Source organism: Paraphaeosphaeria sporulosa, assembly GCF_001642045.1.
Source record: "Paraphaeosphaeria sporulosa strain AP3s5-JAC2a unplaced genomic scaffold CC84scaffold_12, whole genome shotgun sequence".
Lineage (NCBI taxonomy): Eukaryota > Fungi > Ascomycota > Dothideomycetes > Pleosporales > Didymosphaeriaceae > Paraphaeosphaeria > Paraphaeosphaeria sporulosa.
In genome coordinates, this window is record NW_017253371.1 from 162,146 (window position 1) to 188,726 (window position 26,581).

General features: G+C 53.3%; 12 protein-coding genes across 12 annotated transcripts; 7 read left to right on the forward strand and 5 right to left on the reverse strand.

Annotated features, from left to right (window-relative positions):
• Positions 1-329: 329 nt before the first annotated feature.
• CC84DRAFT_1263322 (uncharacterized protein) lies at positions 330-1,394 on the forward strand. Its single transcript, XM_018185228.1, has 5 exons — positions 330-679; positions 729-845; positions 900-955; positions 1,005-1,125; positions 1,191-1,394. The coding sequence occupies exons 1-5, from the start codon at positions 521-523 to the stop codon at positions 1,263-1,265; spliced, it is 528 nt and encodes a 175-aa protein (XP_018030696.1). The 5' UTR covers positions 330-520; the 3' UTR covers positions 1,266-1,394.
• A 440-nt stretch (positions 1,395-1,834) lies between these two features.
• On the reverse strand, positions 1,835-4,773 carry CC84DRAFT_1168449 (Pkinase-domain-containing protein). The gene is made up of 5 exons (XM_018179398.1): positions 4,323-4,773; positions 3,699-4,260; positions 3,059-3,651; positions 2,865-3,012; positions 1,835-2,817 (listed from the first exon to the last, which is right to left on the reverse strand). The coding sequence occupies exons 1-5, from the start codon at positions 4,356-4,358 to the stop codon at positions 2,138-2,140; spliced, it is 2,019 nt and encodes a 672-aa protein (XP_018030697.1). The 5' UTR covers positions 4,359-4,773; the 3' UTR covers positions 1,835-2,137.
• A 243-nt stretch (positions 4,774-5,016) lies between these two features.
• Positions 5,017-6,099, forward strand: CC84DRAFT_1168450 (uncharacterized protein). Its single transcript, XM_018179399.1, has 2 exons — positions 5,017-5,680; positions 5,760-6,099. The coding sequence occupies exons 1-2, from the start codon at positions 5,231-5,233 to the stop codon at positions 5,958-5,960; spliced, it is 651 nt and encodes a 216-aa protein (XP_018030698.1). The 5' UTR covers positions 5,017-5,230; the 3' UTR covers positions 5,961-6,099.
• Positions 6,090-10,237, reverse strand: CC84DRAFT_1209325 (uncharacterized protein). Its single transcript, XM_018182212.1, has 2 exons — positions 7,600-10,237; positions 6,090-7,541 (listed from the first exon to the last, which is right to left on the reverse strand). Exons 1-2 carry the CDS (start codon positions 9,943-9,945, stop codon positions 6,420-6,422), a joined length of 3,468 nt encoding a protein of 1,155 aa, XP_018030699.1. The 5' UTR covers positions 9,946-10,237; the 3' UTR covers positions 6,090-6,419.
• Positions 10,238-10,828: 591 nt separating this feature from the next.
• Positions 10,829-13,287, forward strand: CC84DRAFT_295657 (putative MSF multidrug transporter). Its single transcript, XM_018185778.1, has 4 exons — positions 10,829-11,005; positions 11,111-11,368; positions 11,415-12,356; positions 12,407-13,287. Exons 1-4 carry the CDS (start codon positions 10,911-10,913, stop codon positions 12,801-12,803), a joined length of 1,692 nt encoding a protein of 563 aa, XP_018030700.1. The 5' UTR covers positions 10,829-10,910; the 3' UTR covers positions 12,804-13,287.
• A 66-nt stretch (positions 13,288-13,353) lies between these two features.
• CC84DRAFT_297222 (MFS nicotinic acid transporter-like protein Tna1) lies at positions 13,354-15,767 on the forward strand. The gene is made up of 6 exons (XM_018185780.1): positions 13,354-13,476; positions 13,697-13,862; positions 13,917-14,007; positions 14,131-14,357; positions 14,417-14,623; positions 14,680-15,767. Exons 2-6 carry the CDS (start codon positions 13,704-13,706, stop codon positions 15,535-15,537), a joined length of 1,542 nt encoding a protein of 513 aa, XP_018030701.1. The 5' UTR covers positions 13,354-13,476; positions 13,697-13,703; the 3' UTR covers positions 15,538-15,767.
• CC84DRAFT_1190446 (ARP2/3 actin-organizing complex subunit Sop2) lies at positions 15,702-16,844 on the reverse strand (the record flags this gene model as incomplete). The annotated part of the gene is made up of 2 exons (XM_018181117.1): positions 15,702-16,570; positions 16,622-16,844. 2 exons carry the CDS (start codon positions 16,842-16,844, stop codon positions 15,702-15,704), a joined length of 1,092 nt encoding a protein of 363 aa, XP_018030702.1.
• Positions 16,845-17,031: 187 nt separating this feature from the next.
• On the forward strand, positions 17,032-18,381 carry CC84DRAFT_1168457 (uncharacterized protein). The gene has a single exon (XM_018179400.1). It carries the CDS (start codon positions 17,163-17,165, stop codon positions 17,883-17,885), a length of 723 nt encoding a protein of 240 aa, XP_018030703.1. The 5' UTR covers positions 17,032-17,162; the 3' UTR covers positions 17,886-18,381.
• On the reverse strand, positions 18,221-20,908 carry CC84DRAFT_1221860 (uncharacterized protein; the record flags this gene model as incomplete). The annotated part of the gene is made up of 3 exons (XM_018183310.1): positions 18,221-19,633; positions 19,681-20,636; positions 20,842-20,908. The coding sequence occupies 3 exons, from the start codon at positions 20,906-20,908 to the stop codon at positions 18,221-18,223; spliced, it is 2,436 nt and encodes an 811-aa protein (XP_018030704.1).
• A 1,094-nt stretch (positions 20,909-22,002) lies between these two features.
• Positions 22,003-22,740, forward strand: CC84DRAFT_1190449 (uncharacterized protein; the record flags this gene model as incomplete). Its single annotated transcript, XM_018181118.1, has 2 exons — positions 22,003-22,215; positions 22,348-22,740. The coding sequence occupies 2 exons, from the start codon at positions 22,003-22,005 to the stop codon at positions 22,738-22,740; spliced, it is 606 nt and encodes a 201-aa protein (XP_018030705.1).
• Positions 22,741-23,362: 622 nt separating this feature from the next.
• CC84DRAFT_1180372 (uncharacterized protein) lies at positions 23,363-24,127 on the forward strand (the record flags this gene model as incomplete). The annotated part of the gene is made up of 2 exons (XM_018180471.1): positions 23,363-23,701; positions 23,816-24,127. The coding sequence occupies 2 exons, from the start codon at positions 23,363-23,365 to the stop codon at positions 24,125-24,127; spliced, it is 651 nt and encodes a 216-aa protein (XP_018030706.1).
• Positions 24,128-24,607: 480 nt separating this feature from the next.
• CC84DRAFT_1190450 (gliotoxin biosynthesis protein GliK) lies at positions 24,608-26,268 on the reverse strand (the record flags this gene model as incomplete). Its single annotated transcript, XM_018181119.1, has 2 exons — positions 24,608-25,627; positions 26,266-26,268. The coding sequence occupies 2 exons, from the start codon at positions 26,266-26,268 to the stop codon at positions 24,608-24,610; spliced, it is 1,023 nt and encodes a 340-aa protein (XP_018030707.1).
• Between the last annotated feature and the right edge of the window lie 313 nt (positions 26,269-26,581).

The window sequence follows — 26,581 nt, forward strand, 5'->3', positions numbered from 1 at the left end:
TGTACCATGACCTTGACTTTTGGTTAATGATGGATATGCTGGACAGTCCTTTTGATTCATGTGTCTGTAAGCTAACGACTCGAACTGGTGTCATGGGCAATTTAATGGCGCTGTCGTGGGAGGCTCATGCAACGTATCGGCAAAATAAATCCCATCACCTATTGTCAGCTACTGTTACCAGTTCCAAAGAGACTTCGAAACCCGTTTATTTCGGTGGTTGAGAAGAACCAAACGCACTATCAATCTACTCGATTTCACCCCAGTCCACAGCACATGACCCCTTTACTTTCCGTTTCCGCATATCTTCGGCTTCCTTCGACTCTTGGTAACAAACGAAGGTTGATTCACTCAAAGCACATGCGCACCTCCGCTTCCCTTTCCCTTCTCGAATCAAACTTAGACAGCTAATCCTCGACGTTTGTCAAGCGCCTTTCATAAAAGCCTCGGTTCTACGTTCAGAATCCTGCTCTCCACCATTATATCTCTACGTTCTCACTATAGCGAACACCTCGGAGCAGTCATGCGATTCCTCACTCTTGCCGTCACTTTGATGCAGGTCGTCATAGGCGTCGCTCGGCCAATCGATGAGCCAGCCCCTCCTGCATTTATGATTATGACTGCCCGGGAGCCCGGCACCCAGGGCACCCAGGGCACCACAAATCTACCCAACTACGACATGGTAAGCAGGTCGGCATCATCTGTCGAATGCACTTTGCTGACCTATCCAGCTCATACTCCACATTGACACCAACCAGCGAGGCCAGTGGTATCACATTGACCGCATCATGGTCAAGTACTCGACGTGCATGGCCTGGATCGATGTTGACAAATTGGGCGGCATCTCTGTACGTGTCAACCTTAGCTCACCGCTCTCGGTCCCTAAGCTCACGGGTCCACAGTCGCTCGAGTCATTCAAGAACCAGCAAGGCCTCCCCTTCTACTGCTTCAACTACGCGTGAGTAGCTTACTAGGGATCGCTTGCGCTTGGTGCTAACTTGGAGAAGCTCAACCGATTGCTCAGGCGATACGTATTGGTGGAAGGGTGTGATTCGTCTGGATAGCTTGCCATCTAATTGGGACAACAAGATTCGCAGCACACGCTGCCATCATGGTCGCTTCCCGGATGTAAGTACATGCACCCCATTGTCCTAGGCTATGCGACTGGTTCTCTGTTAACTCATACTCAACAGGACATTCCTCCTCCCGACGCGAAGCGCGAAGAGGCTACCCTTCTGGTAGGTTCCACTACGCACGAGCCGTCTTAATTCAGAGCTGGAAAACCTTGTTCTTCTCCCGGTTGGAGAACGTGGAAGTCGAGCGTATCTGTGTTCTTCTCCGGCTGTTGGCAGGTTTTGCTTAGGAATAGCGATATGTGACTTTGGGAATCACCATGGGATTGATCAATAGTATTCATCACAGGTTCTTCGTAAATGGCTAGATCGGTGGTGCTCTAATATTAGTGCTTTGTAGATTGCGGATGCTGCGAGCAGAGGGCCTTATCGTCACTTCGGCTAACAACCAGAGACTGATGTGTAGGGGAACAGATGCCGTAATTGCGAATGGCAACCCATTCACGGCATCAACGGGCTCATGGCCGTCAATCCGGGCTCAGAATAGTACTTTCCTCCTAATGATTGGATCCACTCTACGAGCTGTGTCTGTTATTCACCGCTGGCAGCTTACCGAGGTTACTAACATCGTTCCTCGGGAATCAAGAAACTCTCGGCCATGTATCAGAGTCCTAGCTACGTTGCGCACTGGACGCCACCGCAATACCTTATATCGAGTAATTTTTTGGATGTGGCGGTTGTAGCTTTTATATCTGCAGGGACAGGTTGGCATGTAGTATGTTGTACATATGTAATTTGAGTCCTTGATTAATCTTTCACGGCTAAGCGATGCTCGAACAGAACATATGACCGCGGCCACCTTTACCATGTGTAAAATCAGCCCCTTTCGAGAAGGTCTGCATTGCGACCATGAATATGGTAACACTTCTGATAAGGCTCCCAAACTCCAAACCGGCCAGTGACCAAAAACCTGGGAAACTATGAGCATCTAGACATGTCCCATATCGCGGCAAGAACGCCGCTTGACGCCCGTATGATAACACCTGATCTGCTTTTGTATTTCAAGATCAGGTCTTTGCTGCAGGTGCGACGGAACTCAGGTCATCAGGATAGATGGAATGCTCCGCTGCGTCGAAAAGCTGCTGGTCTCCTTTCCCACCCAGTTGGATAAACTCATCCGGATCCCTATTCGCGAAAGGAGTTTCCTCTTTCTGGTGGGCGCCGTTCAAGTCTTTCACGCAATTCTTGGCCTTGTCTTTGTTCTTTTCGTAGACCTTGACTGCCTGTTGGCCTTCACTGCCTTCGATAACTCGGGTGACCTTAATGTCGTTGATGCTGGAGAGCAGAGTTCGCTCGCGGTAGATTTTACGTTTGGAGAAATCGAGGCTGGCGATTGCTCCCGTAAGCCCATCAGTACTATCGTTTGGGTTGATCTCCGCCTGAGTAATCCACGGGTGCTCCAAGCACTGGTCAATCGTAATGCGAGAATCCACGTCAACGGTCAACATGCGGTCGATTAGGTCAAGTGCCGGGTCGCCGACTGAATCCCAGTAAGGTGAGGGGTAGTCAAAACGGCCCATCTTGATCTGCTGCGATAGTGTGTATGGGTTCTCGGCGCTGTAAAGTTCGTCGGAAAAGGGAGGGAATCCACACAGACAAATGTACAGTACTACTCCGAGGGACCACACATCGACCGCACGTGTGTACCGTCGGTGATTAGTGCTCTCTAAAATCTCAGGGGCGACATCTGCACGTGTCAGCTCAATTCACACAATAGCAGCAATATAACCTCACATGACGGCGTTCCACACAAGGTAGTGGTGAAGGACTCTTCGCCTATAATCTTGGCCAGTCCGAAGTCAGCAAGCTTGACGGACAGGTTCTTGTCGGTGAGCAGAATATTCTCCGGTTTGATGTCTCGGTGGACGATGTTGCGTTCATGCTGCACACGTAAGCTCATGTGCCAATTCAGCCATGGCTCGACTTACCAAATACTTAACCCCCTGGAACAGTTGTACGAACACCTTGCGCGCTTCCGACTCGGTCAACTTCTGTTTCATGACGATCCAGTTGAAGAGCTCGCCCTCCGGAGCCAGCTCGAGAACGAGATAGACTCCGTCGGCTTCGTCGAATGTGTCTTTAAGGCATAGCAGCGTGGGGTGACTAACTCCCATGAGCACAGCAATCTCTTGCTGAAGACCATCGACCTTGGATTTATCGACAGGACCCGTACGCTTCTCGAACTTCTTGACGGCGTACCTCATGCCAGAGTTCTTCTCTATGCACAGGTAAACGGATGCGAAGTGTCCCTTGCCCAGCTGTTCCTGTAAAGAGTATTGCTGCCGGAAGCCGTTGGTGTCGCGGTACGATGGGTACCTGAAGACAAAGCGAGCTTGATCCAGAATGCTGATCTCATCGCCTTCCTGCAGCTCGCGCCGCTTGTTTCGACCGACGATCGTGTCGTTGACAAATGTGCCATTGCCAGACAAATCTTCTAGGACGGCGATCGCATCACCACCCTTGTTCTCGGGGAACAGCAGACAGTGTCGGTTCGATACAGTTGGCGACTCCAATTGCCGGTCTGAACCGTGTCAGAATTAACCTTCGATTATTGAAGGCTGCACTTACCGCACTCCGGGTGTCGTCCGATGAGATAGCCGCCTGAAGTCACACCGTTCTCCACCTTTTCCTGCTCATATCCCTCCTCCTGCTTTTTGAACTTGGTTTTCGCAACCTTTTCTGTGCCCGAGGTGTTGGCAACTCTTGACGATGAGACGGGACAAGCTGATCGTCGGCGGAGGACCATGACATCTCCCGATCGAGTGTCTAGAGGCACCAGATATCCCCACACGCCCTCGCCCTCCTCATCGTCTACTGCCCAGGAGCGGTCGTTGGTTGGGTATGTGAACTGCGAAAAGGGCTGCGTATCCTGGGGTGGAGACGACAGGCTGTTAGCGCCGCCGGTCCGTGGAGGGCTACGCAGGCCGCCTCGTTGAGACTGTTCACTCGAGCCTTTGCTCGGCGGGGTAACGGTGCCTTCCTTGAATTCATCGGTCGCGGTCGAGTCGGCTTTGTGTGTGACGGGGGACGGCAGCGGGCCCTGCTTCAGGTGCGCGGCGTGGTCGCTGGGCGAGGTGTTGCGCTCTGACCGACGGGGCTTCTTGGGCTCGACCTGCTCGCCTTGCGATTGCTGTGGGGGATGGTGTCAGCCTGCAATTGCCTAGCCAGTGGGTGCGCAGACGGTCAACATACGCGGCCTCGCTTGAGCTGGCTTTTCTCCGACGCCATGGTGGACTGCAGCGGAAGCGGAATTATGCGTATTCAGTACCGTGCGCGGTGACAGAGCGATTCAGTACGAATAGGGCATCTCCTTTGGCGAAGGAGGGAGTCGGTGGTCTGCGGGCGATGGTTTCGAGAGCGGCTGCCTCGCTGGTTCCGGCTCAAGAAGGGTGGTGCCTCGACGCCAAGACCTCCGTCCAGGCCTCCGCTGGCGGGGATTACCTCGCAATCGCCGGGTGCGCCTGTCAAATGACGTCTCATCTCATCCGCGCCGTCTGCATTACACATCAATCGCTCTAGCAGCACTACCGCCAGAAGAATTCAAATGCCTGATCGTGTTGAGTCCCGGTCCCGCGGATCTCTCTGCTCCGCGATCGCTCCTAGACGTGTCGATTCGCGGCAATGCTCGCGATAAGGCCTGACAATACTTGCAGCACGATGCACACTCTATATCGATAGGACACCCCACGGCTTTGAACCCCCCTGCATTTTCGTCGCACGCATTTGTGGCATGTCTGCCAATAGACACATGTTCTAGTCGCAACAGTGGCGCGAGTGTCAGGCCATGTCCCTTCCAGATTCAAGCTACCAGGCGGTTTCGTTCTTTGCAGTATTAACGATGGTTTTCTGTCTCCTATAAGAAGCCTAAGCAAATGTCATAACACACCACTGAGGCATCATAAAACATTGTGCCAGGACTGTCGCCGAATCGGGTGCTCACGCGTCACGCTAATCGCCTGGTCATGTGACCATCGCGCTAAGCTCCTACTGTGTACCTCCGTACCCCAATCTAGCTCTATGCAGGCACCCTTTCACGCCTCTAAGGAAACCCTAGACTATGAAACTCGCCTCTTGAAGTTGCGACACTAGATCCTGCAACTATGAAGCCCGTAGCATCCCCTCCCCACCTCTCAGCTTCCGAATTTCACACCGCTTGCACAACTCTGGTCGACTCCTTCAATGCGCTTCGAGATACTTCCACGAAGCAAAGATGGTTAGACATCAGCTTCGATCCAGACGAAAACAATTTACGCATAAGCAAGGAGCTCACCGTCACCAGAACGTCCCACCAAGAACATGATCCCCATGACGACCCCGAAATTGACGACGACGATGACGAGAGGATTACAAGCACAGCAAACAGCACCCCACTAATACACTACGACGTCCTCTTCTCCCCATCCTACAGTGTACCAGTACTCTACTTCTACGTCTCCGACACGTTGCACCGCTATCCGCCGACTATGGACACGCTGTACTTAGATATCATTGCTCGAGAGTACGTTGATCAAACGAAAGACGCGGGCGTCCTGGGAGGCATTACCGTTACTGTAAGCCACTTTTCTTATACCATGCTTTTAGGACATTCCCGATCGCACGTTTTCTAGGTCAAATAACTAAGGTACGCAGGACCACCCGGTCCTCAACCAACCTGTGTTCTTCATCCACCCCTGCCGTACAGCAGAAGTCATGGAGGCCAGTCTGGGAGGAAGAGAGATACCGTCGTTTGAGTACTTACTGATGTGGATTGGGGCTATGGGCAAGACTGTTGGGTTGGATGTGCAGATTGAGCTCGTTTTAATGGCAAAGGAATTGATAGAAAATACCTAGCGGGACAACTGCACCATTTGCAAAGATCGGTAGCATCAGGTTTATCCTTTGCGGAATTTTCAGTCTGCTCGTGTGATATTGTACCTCTAGGCAAAAGACCTGTGTCATATAACTCACAACAGTCAAGGAACACCGTGCCTATGTACTGATTATTCATCAGTGAGTCGTACATCTAGTCGATGAAACTATAAAAGTACACAACTGGTGCGAGGCATCGCCCACTGTCGCTGTAAGACATGGCCCTTGAACACCGGGGTTGCTGCGAACCCATCCAGATTTCAGCAGCCCAATAGCTCATCTTGCCATAACCTTGGCTTCTCCAAAATACCTTGCTGCCCTTTTCCATCCATGTTTTAGGCGCCATCGAGGGTGTCCTGTCTGGTATCATTACCGCCGTATCGTACATAACAGTTGGAACAATGGAAGATAGGCATTCGTTAGCAAGTGCGCAGGCAGTCTTCATTCAGTCTCGTCCTCAATCGTCTGACGCACCAGGCGAAGCTTCGACAACACTTTTTCGGTGGCCTCGTTCAAATTAGCCTTTTTCTGTTTGACATCTTTGTGCATGGCATTGAACTCTTGCTCATGGCTCTGGAACAGTAGATCCAACGAATGCCGTCCATCTTTGGCGTAGGTGTCTGCGATGTCGCTAGCAGCAGACTCATTATCAATAATGTGTTGCAAGACACGATTGGAGACGCGGAGCAGTTGGTCTTTCAAATCGCGCTGATAAGGTTGCAGACTAGCCTCCCATTCCATCTCCTCAGCTTGAGATGTTGTGACGGGAGGATCAGTCTTGGGTTCAGATTCTGCAGAAGTCGAGCTGTGGCTGCTTGGTGAACCCATTGGCGGAGGCGATGACCTAAGGTCGGGTAAGAAGGCCTCGTCCTGAACTTGTGGTGGTTCCTCGAAGTCAACTAGCGTATCACCTCCGATCTCAGAATTGTTAGCACGAAGAGCTTCTACCGCTCCTTGGTGGTCTTGACGATTACCATTACAATGAGACGTTTCTTGCCGTAAAGGATAACCTGTTTTGATTTGAGGGGTACCATCATGGAGAGACGCTTCGTGCCGTGAAAGGTAGCCGGGGTGAACTTGGGGAGATTCCATCGTCGGCAGGGTTTCGGCAACCGATCGTTCCACGAATCGGCTCCGTGAGCGCTTTGGTGTTCGAATTTGAAGTATATCGATGGGTTGAGAGATGCCGGTATGACTTGACTTCGTTACCGGACTCTGTACCGGTGGCGGAAGAGCTTCACTAGAAGCGCTGCTTGGGCTATCACCCAGCTCGATTGGGTGGTTTTGAGACATTCCTTCTGTGGGCTTTGATTGTTGCCCTGTGCTTCCCGTGAGCCGGCGAGTGAACTCGCTGATCTTTCGACGATTCGCCCGGAAAGGATCGCTCTTTTCGATTTTGTACTCGCCTTGCGCCTGCTCCATGATGACCTGGCGCTGGTCTGCATGTCCCGAAATGGCTGTGGAGGCTGCGCGAGGTGATGCAGGAGTTGGTTTGCTGTTGCTCGAAAGAAGTTCCAAACTGGCAGACATGCCAGAGTGACTCCGCTTGCCGAGCTGGTGGACCTAGAACGCGGATATAAAGTCAGTGTGAGTTCAGATAGGGCGGGTTAATCACTCGTACCGGTGTTTGACGCTCATCAAGCTGTTTTCGTGACCGTACCATAGTATTCGTCTTTGGTGAGATCATGCGTATAGGTTCCTCAGAGACTGGTTTAGGCGGAGCCTGCATGTTTCGACTGCCACAAGGACTCGACGGCTCCTGAAGAACCCTTACAGGAGCGACTGTACTGGGAGGTTTCATAGACATCGACTCGTCTACTTCTGCGTTCGCTCTCATCTCATCGTGATCCAGTTTGGCCCGTTTGAAGCGCGGCGTTGAAGGCGTGATGCTAGCAGCAGTTCGTTTTCGCGATGCTACACTGTCCTTATTCTTCAAAGCATTAGTCCTACCAGGCTCGTCGTCGCAATCTATATCATTCAGTCTTCCTAAGATGTGCGCCTCAGAGCTCCGGTTCTCCTGGCGTGGAGCACTCGGCGCCTGGGTCTTGTGCTTGGTCTCGGCTAAAACAGTAGACTTTCCTTGACCGCGCTGTTCGTCACCTGCTCCGGCAAGTTTGGCCTTATGATCTCTTTTGGCGACTGCCGTTGGCTGTAGGTTGGATAGCAAAGAGCCCTTCAGCAGCTGCAGCGGCCTTGTGCCTGCTTTGGCTTTCCTGGCTCTTCTCTTGCTTGTCGCACTTCTCGCTGGCGATAACGACAACGGTTCTTTCTTGGTCACAGTCCTTGAAGCACGGTTGCGAGACGTCTTCGCCCTCTCCCTCTTAACAAAATCGGAAGCCGCGCTTTCTTCTTCGGATGAAGTGTCTTCCTTGTATGTCATTGGCACCGCACGTGTTCGCCTCGTACCCCGAGCACCTTTCTTATCTTCTTGCATCTCTTCCGGAATACCGAAAACGTCTGCTTGTCGGCGCTGTGGTCCTCTGATTTCTTTGTCGATAGGTTTTGACTCTTTAGTTACCTCCGTGGCCTTTTCGATCTGATGGGCTCTGGGGTCTGATACGTCCTCTTTGTCAATAATTTCAATTTGGTCATCGTCGGCATCCGACTGGCTTCTCTCCTGGCTCTTCAACTTCGACTTCGATGCAGCGGGCTTCCGAGTGTTTGAATTTGGGGCTGAAGTCTGCAAGACTGCATTTCCAGTTCGATTGACAGGCAGCTTCTTGGTCCTGGATTTCGATGGTCGCTTAATCGATGGTGAGTGATCGGGAAACTCGAAATCAGTGAGCGTAGCGTCTGGCACGGACTGGAGACTGTCCAAACGTAGTAACTTCTTCACCTCCGGAAGTACACCACATTTGCTGTGAGCTGCTTCCGTGCGTGGAGCTTGGGCTGCCTTTAAAGCGGCTTGATGTGCTTGCTGGCTGCCCTGAACGATGCTGCCCTCCCGCTGTGACCTGTCGAACATGATTACTCCGCCCTGTGAGAGTGCTTGTGTACTGCCTTTCATGACCTTGCCCTTGTTCGAATCGCTGCTGAGCGCCGGACTGGGGGTATCTGTAAAGTCGCTTGTATTCCTCTGTGGACGGACAGTATCATTGATGAAGCGCTCGCAGTCTTTAGCATCCGCCCTGGTCTCCATGATCACCGTGAACTCATTGCCAGACTGTTCCGAACAGTTCACCTGATATGGTGTAGGGATCGATATGAACTCTAGTACTACAGCCCAAGGGGTGGTCGGCACCACTCCACCTTGGGAGTCGTATGGACTCGAGGGCTTGCAGCGGACGTTTTTGATAGATCCGAACGGTATGTACACGAACTCAATCTCATGGAGAGCCGACGCAGGCGTGATGATGGTGAGCATATGGCTTTCGATCAAAAGTAGAGGCAGGTTCTCGTCGTGCGGTGACCACCGATAACCGTCCGCAGCTGTAAATGCCACTGGATACAAGAGTACTAGTTTGGGCGAAGAGCTCTTGGGCGAAAGTCCCGAAATAGTATCCAGGTAATCTTGAAATGCTTTCATCCAAGATGTATCTGCCTCGGTGGGGAAGAGTGTGGACGTAGCGTGAACCTTTTTCTCAGACCAGAAGTCCGAGAACTTGATCCCTTGAGAAAGTCCGGCCCGAATTATCAGGCCCGCCACTATTTTCGTCTCTTCAGCCTCGTTCAGCCCCAGAATGACAGCACCGATACGAAAGAGGTCGTCCGGGGTTCGTCTCAGGTGGCGCGCTACGTCGAGACAGGACTCGAGTAGTCTCGCTAGAAGTAGTCCAGTCCATCTTCGGCGTATAACGTGGCGTCTCTGGTCGCAGAAGGCTTCGAGGTATGCCTTTGCAGTTGCCGGACGAGCAGGCGACGCTGGGGTCGTCTTTCTGATCAACAACTGGTGTAGAGTGTGGCAGGCGGCATTGTCATCGGGATCAATGAGCGCGTTCTCAAGCGATTGGGACATGGTTGTTGCCATGCTTTACCATTCGGGTGGACTATCCTGGTAAACTCGCTCCGCTTTCTGTAGGCTGGGACCAAGTACTCGCATCCGTGTTGGAGTTGTTCGGCGCAATCAACTCGGACGCGTCCGTGCGAAGTGTAATGGGAAGGAAATAGATAACGTCGGGCGTAGAGTTGAGAGACAAGAAGAGAGGAGAGAGTGAAAAGAGACGTTGGTGGTACAGGAAAAGGAAAATGGCAGCAGCGGTGAAGCGGGCAGGTGCGACTGCTGACCCAAAGTTGTAAGTGAGGAAGGCACGACGCTGCGCGCTGCGACAGCTAGTCCTTCACCATCTACCAGCGCAGCGCGACTGCACTAAGAGCATCGATCGTAACGGTCGATCAGACGAATTAACAGTATGATGCAATAGGCGAAAAGCGCACGCGACTCTGTTAACAAAAGACCGCGGAACCAAGGCTGCTGAAAGAATCCTTGAGTCGGAGCTGCGCTATGAACAGCTCGCAAATTTACACAGCATACATCTTAGTCGGAAGGTTGGTGAGAGTCTGTCAATTTGCGCGCAGGCAATCTGCGAAGTTTCATGCAATATGGTCGAGTGCGCGCCAATGTGGGACTTGACGCGAAATGTACGCGGTACGCGCTCGACACTTGCAGTGTGCACCGCAGACGGCGCTTTGCGCTACTCCGAATCGAGCTCTCCCTGCCGCGCGGGTTCTTTTCGTTCGTGTCGACCATACATACCCGGATGTGCTCCCCTGCGCCAGGATCCTTCGATTAAACGATGTAATCTTCACGATTGTGGCCCTTGCTCATGATCTGATCGTTCGACTTGTGGCTGTGTGTACACGTATCCTCTGACGTTGAATCCTTCGATAAGCATGGTAAGGGGTTGGAGATGTGTCTTTTCACGACATCGCATTTTTCGACGGTAACGTACATCGTGGATGCTTATTTCAAGCACCTAGAAGGTTGTCAGAGAAATGCCATCAAGCAGAGAGCATGAAGATGCGCCATCGGCGGAAGCTTCGGTAGTGCCCAACATTGGCAGCACTAGGCTCCACCTGATCATTCTGGGGTGAGTGCAGGGCATCATGAACATCGCCTAGCGAAACATCTGCGCCATCTCACAAATGCAGATTTTCGGGCATTGATTTTCAAAGAGAAAAACTGACAGAAACAGTCTATGGCTCTGCCTATTTGTCTCTGCGATGGACACTACCATCATTACGACTGCTTTATTTCGAATTTCTAGCGAGTTCTACGCACTTGATCGAGGACCATGGCTAGTCACTGCGTACCTACTTGCCTACAATTCGTTTTTGATGATCACGGCGAAACTCAGCGACATCTGGGGTCTACGCACGATCCTGCTCGCATTTAATGGCTTCTTCCTGGTCTTTTCAATGGCGTGTAGTGCAGCCCAAACCATGAATCAACTGTATGGCACCCTGGTTAGACTCTAAGTGTGTGCTGACGACTGTTAGTATTGTTTTCCGCGCGCTGCAAGGCATTGGTGGTTCCGCACTCTACTCACTCGTCTTCGTAACTATCATGAAACTGATCGTCCCGGACAAAATAGCCTTTTACTCGGGCGTCATCAGTTCTGTTTTTGCTTTAGCGAACCTCTCTGGACCCCTCATTGGAGGAGCAATCAGTGACCATACAAACTGGAGATGGATATTCTGGCTCAATGGATTAGTGATACCGATTTCCATGGCTATCCTGCTCTCCAGCATGCCTGGTATTAACGACAACAAGTCCACCAAAGAACGCCTCCGAGGTTTTGATATCATCGGAGGCGTACTCTCTGTCTGCTGGCCTGTCCCTCTTCTGTTCGCCCTACAAGAGGCTGGCGTGTCCTATGATTGGAATAGTGGAGTTATCATCGGCACACTTGTCACAGCCTTCGTGTTGCTCACCTTCTTCATCGCTTACGAGTCTTGGGCGTCTTACAAGACCAAGATTGATGTGATCTTCCCAGCCCGATTTGTCGCCAACCCAGCAGCAGCCTTGCTTCTCTTCAGTATGTTTCTGCTGGGCATGCCATTCATGTCCATGTTCATTCAACTACCGCAGCGATTTCAAGGGGTGAACTTCGTGAGCGCAGAGCGTGCTGGTATTCTACTCTTACCGGTTTCGCTAATGACTCCTGTTGGCGCCATGCTTGGGGGTTTGCTGAACAAGAAGTTTCCAGCAGAGTGTGTTTTGTTGCTCGGTACTGCAGTCATCGGCATAGGCACAGGACTGCTGAGCAGCTTGCCCATCGATAATGGTATCGCAGACGCAACGTATGGGTACGAGATTATTACGGGCGCCGGACTTGGTCTCGCAAGCACTCCGTACTACATTATGTTGTATACCAGTGTTGAAGAGAAAGATGTGCCCATAGGAACTGGTATATTAAATATGCTACGAACGCTAGGCGGGTAAGTGCTCAAATGCCTACAGGATCACTCCGTATGCTGAATTTGATCAGTGCCGTAGCCGTTGCTATTTGCTCTGCGCTGCACAACTCAGTGTTGCATGAAGACCTTTCAGCATTCCTCAACGCAGAACAAATAGCTGGTGTCAAAGCCTCAGGAACTTTCATTGCTCGACTGCCCGAGGCAACTCGCATCCAGTTGGGTAGAGTCTTCGGAAGGAGTTATAATAAGCAGTTCAAAGTCATACTTGCTTTTGCGTTGCTGAACTTCTTGGTCGCGATTGCACTGGCAGTAGCTAGGAAGAAAAAGGGCATCTTCGGGAAGATGCCTATACGGACTCTGGAGAACGAATTCACCAAAATCGATCGTAAACATGAGGGCGAGAAGGAGCAAGCAGTGACGGCTAGAGCAAATGAAACTACAGAAAGGATCGAAGGTACCACACATTAGCGAAGTTGTAATGGAAGGTAATTTCTTGGGCCGAGGAAGGATTTAGCATTGAAAGCCATCTATTGATCTTGTACACTTAAGTTGGCCCTTCGTCAATTGCCCAGGTGCGCTCTGCGCCCCTTGAGATTCCAAGGTTTTCTCACACAGAGAACTTCCACAGCTCCAAACGTTTACCAAGACAGCACAAAGAACTGTCATACTTTCAAATCACCCGGCATTAACATGGAGCGTGCTCAGCACCTTCCTTTTACAGTCTCCGGTGCCCCACCTCTGCTTTAAACCACCAACTTTATTTCCGAGTTGCTTTATCACGAACCACATTCGCACCAAAGGACGTCCAGCTGGAGTACCCACCCATGTGCGCCACTCCGCACGCGACCGAGGATGCCGAAGCTTAGCGCGGTCATCTTCCCCAGTCATTGGCCCTCCATCCTTGCTTCCCCGCACCAAGCCATCATAAGCCTCTCCAAGTCTGGGCAACCGTCAACAGAGAAACGTCAGCATCGCAGCGCGCAAGGTGCATTTCAATTGAGTGGCTCGGATGCTGAGTAATGCGGACGGTTCAACAAGGAAACCATTACCGTTCGCCGCAGAGGATAATCGCGGAGTTGAGCCTCCGATGAGCGAGCGGGACTAGGTTGCGGGATGACGTTGCGGGGACGAGCGAGGGACGGCCATGCAAAGGTAGCGTGGGTGGTGTGGGCTCGGACTGATAGGCAGCGAATTGTGGGTTTTTGTCATCCACGCGGTCAAGTGTGGACACCCCCTACCGTTTCTGGGGTATTTCTTTTGACGTCGTCGAGCCCGCCCGCTCTGTCCTCCGTCAGTGCTCCAAGTTCGGTCCCCACGCATCCCTCGCACAACCATCTTTTGCCTGCTTCCAAGCGAAGAAGATTCAACATGGCGTCGGCAATGGAGAAAGAGCGTGCTAGCAACGACATTAGCGATGAGAAACTCGAGGCGCAGAACCGGGAATATTTAGATGCTGTTCAGACGCATACGAATGATCCTATACCAGATCCTGATGCGGGCTTAAGCGCTGAGGAAAGGGCTGTCCTTGTGTGTTTTGCTCTTCTGTTGTTCGCAACTTGGCACCATCTGACTTGAGACCAGGATAAAAAGTTGCTCTGGAAGCTCGACCGGTATCTGATACCATGGCTTTCGTTTCTTTACCTCATATCGTTCCTGGATCGGACAAACATTGGTGGGTGCGATCCATCTCGACTGTCCTGAGGCAGCTTCATGAGCCCAATCATTCGTCTTCCAGGAACAGCGAACAATACAATAGTACTACCATACCGGCATCACAGTACTGACGATTTCCCAGGCAATGCGAAAATCGACGGACTTCAAGAGGATCTACACATGACCAATGGCCAATACAACGCCACGCTTTCGATCTTCTTCGTCTCCTACTCTGTCTTCGAGCCCCTCACCAATGTGCTGCTCAAGAAGATGCGTCCCAGCATCTTCCTACCCCTCATCATGATCGGATGGGGGATCTGCATGACGACCATGGGGCTGGTACACAACTACGCCGGCCTGATGACTGCTGTGAGTTGATCATCCTACATTGCCGACTTGATTGCGTGAGTTGCTGATACCATCCGCAGCGCTGGTTCCTCGGTATGTGCGAAGCAGGTTTGTTTCCCGGTGTGAATTACTATCTCTCTTGCTGGTACAAACGTTCCGAATTCGGCATACGCGCTGCCATCTTCTTCTCCGCCGCCGCACTTGCAGGTTCCTTTGGTGGTCTCCTCGCCGCAGGCATCGCGCAAATGAGCGGCATAGGCGGGAAAGCAGGTTGGGCTTGGATCTTCGTACGTCACCCTCTTCCTTCCCTCTCCTAACTCCCATCTAATCCACCCCCGTCCAGATCCTCGAAGGCCTCGCCACAATCCTCGTCGGCATTGCCTCCTACTGGATGGTCCACGACTTCCCTGACGAAGCGACCTTCCTCTCGGACGCCGACCGCGCGCGCGTCCTCCGCCGCTTGCGCTCCGACCAGCAAGCCTCCGCCTCGCACGAGTCCTTCAGGTGGAAGTACTTTTGGGCATCCGTCGCCGACTACAAGACGTGGTGCTATGCCGTCATCTACATGGGCGCCGACGGCGCGCTGTACGCCTTCTCGCTCTTTCTGCCGACCATCATCCGCCAGCTGTACCCGCAGCACTCGTCCACGGTTACGAATTTGCTGAGCGTGCCGCCGTACGCTGCGGGTGCGATTGTCACGATTGCGATTGGGTGGCTGGCGGATCGCACGCATCAGCGCGGGTTGTGCAATATTGGCATCTCGCTGGTCGGGATTGTGGGATTCAGCATGCTCCTTGGATCGTCTAATCCCTCGGTAAACTACGCGGGGACGTTCCTCGGCGCCATGGGGATCTATCCTTGCATCGCGAATACGATCTCGTGGGCGAGCAACAACGTCGAGGGAGTATATAAGCGGGGTGTTTCTATAGGTTTCATCATTGGTTGGGGCAACCTCAACGGCGTCATATCATCCAACATCTACCGGTCGAAGGACTCGCCGAGATTCAAGGTGGGACATGGGGTTGTGTTGGCGTATCTTGTACTTTGGCTGTTTGGTGGGAGCGTTGTGACGAGGTTCCTCCTCGCGAGGGAGAATAAGAAGAGGGCCAGAGGCGACCGTGATGAGTGGGTGGACGGGAAGAGCGAGGAGCAAATTCGAGACATGGGCGACAAGAGGCCAGACTTCATGTACACACTTTAAGCGGAAGAACGGGTGCGAATAGCGAGGGCCGAGACTGTTGTTGTCACTGTCAGCAGTAGCAACTGTACATATGGTACGACGCTGAAGTGGTAGCTTGCAGCGAAGTGATATGATGTATTTAACCATAATCCCACACTCTGTCAATCAGAGCTCGCTTTCGCATCCTACAACGTCCAGATGACAACCCTACCATCAACACCAGTCGAGCTGATCTTCGTGACCTGTCCACCGCTCTCCTCGAAGCTGCGGATGGTAGAGATGGTGTTCTGGTGCACCGTTTTCAGCTTCGTATCATCCTTGGTGCTGCCCTTCAGATCCATCTGCTTGAACATGTTCAGCGCAGACTCCTCCCTCGAATCCTGCACACCCGGACGGCCCTTGCTCTCCAGGCTGCCGGCGAGCTGCCAGCCGTTCTCGTCGCCCTGCAGACGGTAGGCCTCGCAGTTGTAGCCCGCGGCGATGATCTCGGATTCGGTAGACCAGACGAGGGACATGAATGGCAGAACTTGCGTGCTGATGCTGACAACGGCACGCGGCGGTTCCTCAGGGCCAGAGGGGTACACCACGGTGAGGGTGCTGTCGTGGGCGGCGAATGCGAGCGCGTTGCCAGAAGGCGAGAAGGCGACGCTGTGGACCCACCCGGCGGTATTGTTCAGGAACTCGCCGCACACGGTGTTGAAGGGCAGACGCTCTCCCCACACTGAAGGCTCGGGGCGCGCATCGACACCCTTGACGAAGGCGGACAGCACACGCGCGTGGCCATCGGTGGATCCTGCGGCGAGAAGCACCGAGTTGGGATGCCATGCGACGGCGGTGATGGTCGAGCGGATGGGCTTCTTGATGTGCTTGGACACCCACCAGTTGTCCTCCTCCTCGAAGTAGCACACGGGGATGAGGCGGGCGCCGGAGCCCACGGCGAACTTGGTCTCCGAGGGCGCCCAGCGCACGCAGGTGGCCGCACGATTGATGCGGAGGAGAACCAGAGTGGGCTTCCAGCCTTCGGGAGTGGGCTCCCAAACGTATGCATTGCGGTCTGGAATCGCGGTTTAGCTGCCTAGCACGTGTCGTGGGCGGGCGGCGGTACCTTGCGAGCACGTCACAATCTTGCCGCTATTGGGCGCGATGTCGACTCCGGTGACGGTCTTGTCGTGGCCGGTGAGCTCATCTTGCAGCGTGTACTTGGTGCCCGAGCGCTGGAACAGATCGACGACGTTGTCGCGAGCTACGGCGAGCGTCTGGCGGTCGGCGGAGAAGGAGTGATCCGCGATGGGATGGTGGAAGAGGTGGTTCACTTCTGGAGGAGCCATTGTGCAGGTGTGGAGTCCGGAGCAATAGGAGACTCTCTACTACTGCAATGCGCACGTGCGAGGGCGAGAGATGGGGGAGAGTGTGGTGGAGCTCGAACGCGGGCTGGCGGGGCTGCGAGGTAGGCGCACGGTTGGCTTGGCACCTCCGAGAAATTGTCCCAGCTGTCTCCGGCTTCGAGATGGCTGCACCAGACGTCCGCTCCAATCCCAACTCGACCGTCACGTCGGCGCATCCGACATTCCGCTCTTTCCGCACTACACCCGGCGTTCTGCACATCCTCAAGAGCACCCGCTGAGTACCTGCCAGCAACCACCAGCATGATCGTGCGACGACCCCTTCTCAACGCGGCCGCAACCGCCGTGTCGGCACCCAAGATCTGCATCCGCAACCTGCAGCACTCAATCCCCATCCGCCCCGCGCCCAAGCCGACGCCCTTCATCCCCGACCACGCCAGCTTCCTCACCGCCATCGGCCGCGGCCTCTCCGCACACGCCGCAAAGATTCCCTCGTGGGAAGCTCTCTTCACTCTCTCCTCGGCCCAATTGAAGGAGCTCGGCATTGAGCCCGCAAGATCACGGAAATACCTGCTCCACTGGCGCGAGAAGTTCCGCAATGGCGAGTACGGCATCGGCGGAGACTGCAAGCACGTCACCGACGGCGTCGCGGAGCTGAAGCTCATGGAGGCCCCGGTTGGACCTCACCCCGTGCCCGGCATGCACGCGCGTTCTGCCATGTCTAGTGCGACACACGACCCCGGAACCCGGAAGGTCGTCGTCAATGTGCCCGCGGGCTCTGAGGTGCCGACGGAGCCGATCGAGTCTCTGAGCAGTGTGCAGGGCGTGGTAGTCAAGGGTGCGAAGACGCTGAAGGGTAGCTACATTGAGCCAGTCAAGGGCACCGCCGGGCTGAAGGCGAGGATACGGCTACAAGAGGGCATCTGGGAAGTGAGGAGAGGACACAAGGTGGATGGTGGTGAGAGACGAAAGGCCGAGGTGCGGGCCAAGAGGAGGGCTGCCGAGAACAAGGAGAAGGCCAGGTAGAATGGCGTGTGTAAGAAATGGCTGTAAAATAGGGCATGTTCGAGTAAAGAAATTGTATACTTCGCTACATCAACAGGCAGGCGCGTTTACAATGTTCCCCTGTCATGTTCAGCTTTGAGGAGCGATCGATCGTGCGCGCCTTGTCACTCATCAATATTCGATCATCCCAGTTATCATTCAGCTATGCGTCAATCATTCCATTCTTTCGCGCATAAGCGGAGATCATATCCAACGCCTGGATATCAAACAAAGCAAAACCCCGCTAGCGAGCGCTCCCTCCCCATATCATACATGGCTCCCCCAGAGTGTACTTCACTAAAGCCAGGTCACAATTCCTATCCGAACCCAACAAAACCCTGCTGTGCGAACACATCCGGGTTCACAGCCGCGTTTGTGTTCGTAGTCGCATTACTCCCATTCCCGCCATCATTCAAGAACCAGCTCCAGTCCTGGTCAATATCCATCGGCATATTCTGCCACGAGAAGTTGTTCGTCGGCAGCGGGAAGTTATTCAACGAGTCGTCGTTGATCTGCGTCCCTGAGGCCGTGCCCGCCTGCGACTGCGTATCCAGCGCGGTGCCCCAGTTGTAGAACCCGTCGTACGAGATGAACGGGTCGGTGAAGCCCGAAGCCTGGTTCGGGGACGTCGCCGACGTGTTCGTCGTCGAGGGCGTCACGAGGCCTGGGTTGCTCATTGAGCTTTGGCTGAAGAAGTCGCCCGCGCTGCTCGTCAGGTCGGAGCGCGGCGTGAACTGGGCGTTTGTGCTTTTGGCTGCTATTGCTGTGTTCAGGGGGCTTGTGCTCCGCGCCCCCAGCTTCATCTGCTTGTCGTGGTGACTCATGTCGGTGTGGCACACAGGGCGACCGCCGCGGCGGATGTGCAGGGTGCCGAAATAGGGTATCACGAATTCGGACATGCCGGGGCAGTCGTCGAGCTCGTTCGGGTTGCTGTTGCTGGCTGGCTGGCCAATCTCGACCTTCAACTTGTTGAGCATCTTCTCGAGGACCTCGGCGGACTGCAGGGCGACCTTTCCGCCCTTCTCGGACGAGGCTCGCCGGAAGATGTCGATGGACTGTTCGATGAGGCGGATGTCTGCTTCGCGGGCGGCAGGGGAGATGGGCGTATTGGTTGCGCCATAATTGAAGAGGCCAAGGACGATCAGGACTGCGGAGGTGAAGCCGATGAAGTCGACGGCTTTGCATTCGTAGAGTGGCTGTACTTCTCCAGTTCTTAGCGCTTGGTATAGCTTTAGGACTTCGCGCGACCCATTGACACAGGCGGTACGGCTGTAGGTAAAGCGACTGTTCACCGCCGACTTGAGCATGAAGGGGAGGTGCAGATACACTCTGATCTGGTGGTAGACCATCTGCGCCATGATTCGCTCACGCAACTCCGCGGCATTGCTTTCAATATCGGCGAGTAACTCGGAGTATTCAAGCCATGCCGGGTCCAGCTTTTTGTAAAGATCTTCGAGCTCCTGATCGAGCTGCAGCGCCCAAGCGAAGGATTGCTCAGCGATGCCCTGGTTGCGGTCGATGACCTTGCCTGCAAGAATTGATAGCTTATTCATAAAGATCAATGGTGCCATATATGGCCCATTGGGTATGTCGGGAAGCGACAAGTCGCAGTGCGTATCTGAGATGCCGTAAGGGAGACCAAGGAGCAACGAGAGGAAGCGGTCACCATGGTAGAGTGCCCACCAGATGGATTCGTGGGCTGCCGATGATGTTCGCTTACGGTGGAGGCCCTACGAAGCGTCAGCTCTAAACATATGTACCATGTTGTGACACCTACCATGAGTTGCGTATACATCAGGCCTTTCCGGTAAGCGAGCCATGCGCGGCGAGGTTGGCCAACGTCTGCATACCATTTCGCCTTCAAAATAAGGCACTCCATGCCCTCGAGAGTGGCAGCGAATTCATCATCCCCCAATACCCATCGATCGACAATCTCAATGAACTTCTCCACCTCTTTCTCGTCATCTGAGCAGATACCGACGGCTAGGACAACAGTCCCCATTGCGCCAATATTACCAGATGACAGAGCCTTCGACGCGAATTGAGGCAGCGTCTCATCACTGGCGGATGTGCCGCTGCACTTCCGCCGCCAAGTCTGCCACCACTCGCTGTTGGTAGTAAGAATCTTGTCGAGTTTCTCGTAGGAAGGCAGCATGGCGAGAAGTGCTTGCTTGGTTCGCTCTCTTTTGGCCTGTTGACCGAAAGAGTTGCCGCTCTCCATCACGTCGCCTGGGTTAGTGTAGCTCAAAGTATAGCGCTCAGAAGAGGCCGAGGCAGGGTTCAAGTCCTTGCGCAGTGGTTCCATACGAGCTTTGATCCGCTCTTCGGCATCATTGAGGGCGTCCTCGAAGATAGACAGGATAGGCACATGGTGTCCTCTATCAGATGGTGCCCTTTGCGCTTCCTTGAGGATATTGATGGTTGATGAAGCTTCTGAAGAAAGAGGTGTAGGTGGAAAAGTGTCCTTCGTGACGACATTGGGCGTCCTTGATACCGAGTTCGAATGCGTCATTGATGTGGAGTCTGAGGTGCTCCTATCTGTTTTCTCTTCGAGAAGGGAGTCGACGAGAGCCTCCAACCGCGAGACACGCTCGCGAAGGTTCTTCCTGTGATCAACAACAACCTCTGGGTCGGCATGCTCTTGGTCTATGCAGCGGCTGCCACGTGCAAAGCATTCCGAGCAGACGTTTGGGTTGTCTACTGGGTAGATGCATCTGATTTTTCGCCGACGGCCTGGGTCAACGTTAGGTGAGGCCTTTCATGGTCAAGATGTTATGCGTGGAGGCGTGAGGATGAACGGGCGGATTCAACCGGAATGACAGCTACATAGGGAAAGGGCGTCGCAGGAATATTCGAGCAGGTTATAGTTAAGAAAAGATGAAGCGTGCAGGAAGGCAGGTAGCGATATTAGACCAGGACCTCGATCGGGTGAACATACATTCGAAGCAACTATGAGTCCCTTTCCTCATCTTCTTCCGCGTAGGCAGGCTTTCTTCCTTCGGCATCTTGAACGTCGACCTCGTTCCCACAATACGTTGTGACTAAAGTTGGCCCGGCCCCCGCCCCTGTCCTTGTGTTCGTCCGAAAGGTTCCGCACACCTTTCTACGCTCAGATAAAATATAAAAGATGACGGGCTCGCTCCTAAGACTCGGGCTCGTACGATCCGGATCACAGAGAGGCAACAAAATGGCAGAAATGTGCCAGGTGCGTGGTCAAAACGCCGCGAGGTACGTTTGCGTTCTTCCTTCCGCCGCTTTTCGTCCCGACCGTCTTACTAAGCGAAGGATTCTTTGTAATGGGTCTCAGAAGCAGAGAGAAGGGTTGGTCGTCAAGCCTGGGCATGTCAGCAATCATATACAGGCCCTCAGGCAGCAGCACTGGACGCGTTGACCGTCCTGAACGAAGGGCGGTGCACGCACAGGGGTCCTAATCCGGCAGAGGTTGCGCTACCAGAAGCCAACCGTGGCCTCGCGGGTTGATGTTCACAGGGGTCAAGAACCCGCCAAGCACCGCGGATGCCAGTTAAGCCCGCCCTACTCATCCCCTTCCCCCAGTTTTCGCATCTCGGGGTCGCCGCGAAGCATCGGTCAGCGCAGGACCTGGATCAGCACACTTGTGTTTCTCGTGCTACAGACTTTATGCGCACTGCGGCATATGTCCGGAGGCTTTCCGAGCCACCGACAATAGCAGCCAAGTTGTTCCGGATCTTGGTGGAAGGCGGCGCAACTAAGCCCCAGTCGATCTTGGTATGGACTCAATGCTCGAGACAACCGCGAGCGTGACGTTATGAAGGTTCGAGATTCGCGAACTATGGCTTTCGAAAATCGCTGGTCCGAAACCTCCCCTACGAAGCTCGTGCGATGTCCGGTGCCAGAGCCAGAGCAGCCAGCCCTACGCCCGTACAGCAGCCCACGCGGGACCCACGGAATGACGCGCGTGGACCCGCCAAACAGAGCGGCTCGCTTCATATACGCCTCGCAGCATGCGATGCACGCGACACGTCAATTCATTTCAAACCTGCATGAATTATCTTCCGTTCTAAGTGTATGAGCTTCAGCTTCAGCTACAGCTACAGCCACTCCTAAAGCTTGTCAAACAATGGAGGCTGCGCCGCCTCGACAGCGACATGGCCAGAGACACTTCCCACCCAGCCCCCCATCGTCTCCTACAGCTCGAAGAAGACACAAGAAGAAGGGCTCAGATGATCCATTTCTTCGGTTGGGACACCCCGCAAATCACGCCCTTACTGCATCACCGCCATCATCTCCGCCAAATGAAGCGGACATAGCGGACGAGCCTCTGTACAAGCGGGTACGTATTCGGCCCCGATATCTCCGTGGTTGATTGCAATGCTGTCACTCTACCGTATTTTGGCTCGACCCCAGAGCAATATCCATTGAGCTGGTTCACGACTCCGCTAAGACAGACGCTGACCAACCCCAGGTCATCCTGACTCCTTTCTTGTTCACGTCCTTCCTCGTTTCCCTCTTCCTCATTGACACCCAGAACGCCGTCGCAAGAACCAAGAACTCCAGCCTTTTCAGCTTCCTCGATCCCGAGCCGTACCAAGATCCCTACGACTCGAGATGGGGTCGACGGGGCTCAACACCCCACGTCAAGCCACCCGATTCTTTGAATCCAGACCAACGATCCGGTGGAGAGAAGAGAAAGCGCCGGTCATGGCATCTTCATAGGAAGATCAGGAAGATCGCTAAACTGGAAATAAGTGACGCGTTTGAGATGCGAGGAAGGGTGATGGTCGCAATGGTTCTCATTTTGCTAATGGCTCTATATGCAGCTTGGTATGCCTTCAGGTGGATTTTGAACATGTTCTGAACGTGGTCGAAAGTATATGCATAGCGTTTCAGGGAAGGTTCCAGCTGGGACTTCATGCGACGTACACCGGCCAACGTATTCGCCGGATAGATTGTCTCTCGATGAGAGGATCTCAAAGATGTGTGTAGGTTATGACGTCACGAAATAGAAAAGAATGAACGATCATGAATGCAGCTGGTAAATGTAAAGCTTTATCTACGGACTCAGGCATGCTTCGGACTCATAGTCAGGCGTTCAGAATGAATATATTCGGAGTTTGATATGAGTTCAAACACCAATCAGCAGCCGTTGATCACACTTGATCCCCGGGAGAGACTACGAATGTCATTTCAACTCCGTGAATGGTTCTGGACACGATCGAATACACGTTCATCCTATTTCCAAGCTGCACCAGAGCAAGGACACAATGATCAGCTGTCATCAATGTCGCCGTATTCTTGCTAACGCTGAATGCGCTAGGTAGGCCCTAAGCGACTCTTCGGAGTCAACTACAACACGGAGTAACAGGAAGAACCCCATACGTCCAGAGTCTAGCAAGGAATTGACATGGCTCCAGAAACATAAGACAGCAATGCAACCGCAGGAGAATCTACTCGATTCATTTCCATGACCACTCTCAACCATGTCTCCAATCCAGCACCCTCCCTTGTCACCAGGCACCCGCCCAGCCCTTCCTTCAGACATCCCGCGCCTTGGGCTCCTCTACGTCGCCTCCTTCCACTACTCCCCAAACGCCAAATGGGCTCGTCCGTACTACCCCCAGTACCCGGAGGATATGCTAGCACAGTACACCGCGTGGTCAATTCAATATCTTGAAGACCCGCAATTCATCGTTCTGGTCGCCATAGATGCTTTTGACCCTTCTGAGCGCTCGAAAACAGACGCGCATTTCCCCGAGGGTGTGACTACGGGTCTGGGGGAGGATGTCAAAGAAGGCGATCAAGTTCCTGTGGCGACGTTGGTGCTGAAAGTTGGGACGGAGCGCGGACGGGCGTGGCGAGAGGCAGAGGGGAGAGTTCTAGAGGGTGCTGAGCTGCCGTCGATGCTAGAGCTGAGATGGAGAGACCGGCATTAGGGGCATCGCGATGCAATGATAAATGTTGAAAACGCGGCGCGTGTGCGATGCGGGTTTGAAAAGCTGGTGGAGTTGGATATGCTGGTCACTCATCCGGCGTATTGGGGACGGAGGCATGGGACTAAATTGGTGAAGTGGAGTTTGGAGTATAGCCGGCTGAACAAGGTGGGTCAAGGTGTTGTGGGACCGCCGATGGGCATGAGAGTTTACCTGAAGGAGGGCTTTGTAGAGAAAGAGAAAATGACTTGGGAAGGTGACGAGATCAGTCCGGAGGGTTTGGCGAAGCAGATTGCGATCTATGATGTGGAATGAGGGTAATAAAACTTCACGCAACTCCAGCTCGCAGAAGCTGCTAATGTCACGAAATGGGTATTTGTGTTGATATTATCTGGAGACCTTTGGAGTCCGAAGAGCGAATGAATTACGAGGAGCTACAAAACAAAGGCAGCGGATGGGTATCGTGCGCCGGCGACCGCGCCAGGGCTGATGCCTACGGCCAGCACCTTGCTTGAACGCGGCGGCCTGATGATTGTCACTGGATTTTGAGCGAGTATCGAGCGGAACATCCCATTCGCGATCTCGGGTTGCACATGACCTCTGGAGTACTCAAGTATCAGTATACAATCCACCGATTGAAAATTCAACGCTGGAAGATGGAACAGCAGTGTAAGCTTGGTATGTTGGGTTGATTGTGCATAGTGCTCTTCTCCCTCTGAACTTTGTTGGGTTGCTCCAGGTAAAGTGGGTTCGTGTGTCTACTTGAAGCCAGAATTCAACCAAACATTACAATCTCTATGCCATATGCTCGATCTTTTCGTGGCTGCGAAACCAGCCATTGTTTTCACCAATTCTTCTCCATTGCGCTTCGTCCATTTCGTCTCCCTTTTTGCTTGATGTCTCACCTCCTTTCGTCCTCTCGCCATCCCCAAAAACTTTCTTGAAAGCCCCATCATAACAACGCCAGATGCCCAAGAACAGTAATGCTGCTAGTTGTGCCAACCAAGGCGGACTTCTTCCCTTGTCGTCCTGGAACTGTGCGTTCAATGCGAAGAGCAATTGCAGAAACGGCAACCATATCGAGGCGAACAGCACTTTGCCCATCTGCTGCTTTTTGGTTGTAATGGTGTACGGCCGGATCTCGTTTAGATAGAGCTGGTATTCGCGTGGGAGTGAGAGCTCGGCGGCCCCTGTGGTGATCAGGTTAAGGTAGCGTGCCGAAGGTTGCGCATACGAGGGATCTGGTCGGGCGTGCGATTTCTCCGGAGGTGCGAATAACGTATGAGCAAGGAATCGCTGTGTTGTAGGCTTCTCGGGTACTGTATCGCCGTCAGGAAGAGGGTAACAGTCCACCAGGATGTCCTGATATCCTGCTCCGCCTCCCTCGGTTGCGATGATTTGCGCATAGTCACTCGGTGTGACTTCGTAGACGCAGCCTACAAGGCCTTTCTTCCAACGATCCTTATGGTAATCTTCGCTATCCATCGCGTCGGGGTCCTGCATCGCGTCGGGTTCCCGCATCGCACTGTTTCCGAAACATGGTTCAATGTAGGGAACACCCGGCAGGTCGAAGGTTAACCGTAACGAAGGTACGAGAACATTGATCTGCGACAGCGGCTTGATGCCTCGCTTTTCCCTAAAAGTCTCTTTGCACAGATTCGAGCCGTATGCCAGGTACAGGATTGTCTTTCCTTTCTCGCTCGCGGCATCAATGTCCGACGGTGACAGTGCTTTCACATCGAAAGAGGGCTCGGTCAGGGAAGCATCGCGGCGCTCTGGCGAAGTTTGCGAAATGCGAGGGAAGACGCGTTGGGTCTTATTGCGGCAACCGGGCAGGTTCAAGTAAGCGCAGGTCCGAGTAAACCAGCATTGTGACGCGTCGTCACGGCTTGTTGGGGCTTGGGTTGTGTCATTCGCCGCACTGTCGCGACGGTTGTAGCAATACCGAGAGGTCATCGTGGTACGGAATTGCGTGCTGTCTGTGCGCGTAACCTAAGTAGGAAACACCCCAATCCGTAATTCGCTCTAGCGACTTGAAGGATATGGTATGATCTGAACCCTCTACGTTTGACTTTTTATATCGACGGACACCCGTACGTTCGTCCGAAGTGCATTGGCCCATTCGCGAATCACCGCTTGATTGCTCATCAAGATCGGGCTGCCGAATACCGGTTCCCGACTAGGGGCCGGGGCTAGAAGAACTCCGATCACGTGAATCGAATCGGTGATGTGCGTAGGATCCGTACCTGCGTCACAGATCTTGTGTAAATGATTAGGCACTCTGAAGGCCAACGCTAGTCTGCTTACGCGGATCAAATCATGACAGTCGTGTGTTTGAAAATGACATTACCTATGGTACACTTGATGCTTCATTGATGAATTCATCGAAGCTCTGGCCAATACAACATCTCCTCTTGTTAAGTCACATACATGTATAAAAATCTGCTATCTACCATATGTAAACTATTTTTGGGGGAGGTACCATGTCATCCCCTACTCAGAAATCCATATTGTAGGCATTTTCGCACAGTCAGCTGCGTCTCAACTACGTATGTACATATCTAATGCATGACTAACACAAACCGTCTACGGGCGCTAAGAAGTTGACGACCTCTATCAGTCTTCTAAGTGAACTCTGGAGCCAAATATACAGAAAGCTCCTTGTAGTAGATGGGTCCTTTCCAATAGTTAGAGAGGATGATCAGTGGCTCAGAATCAGTCTGGAAGTTCCCCGGACGAACAGGCCCATCCATGCCGAGACCAGCTCAT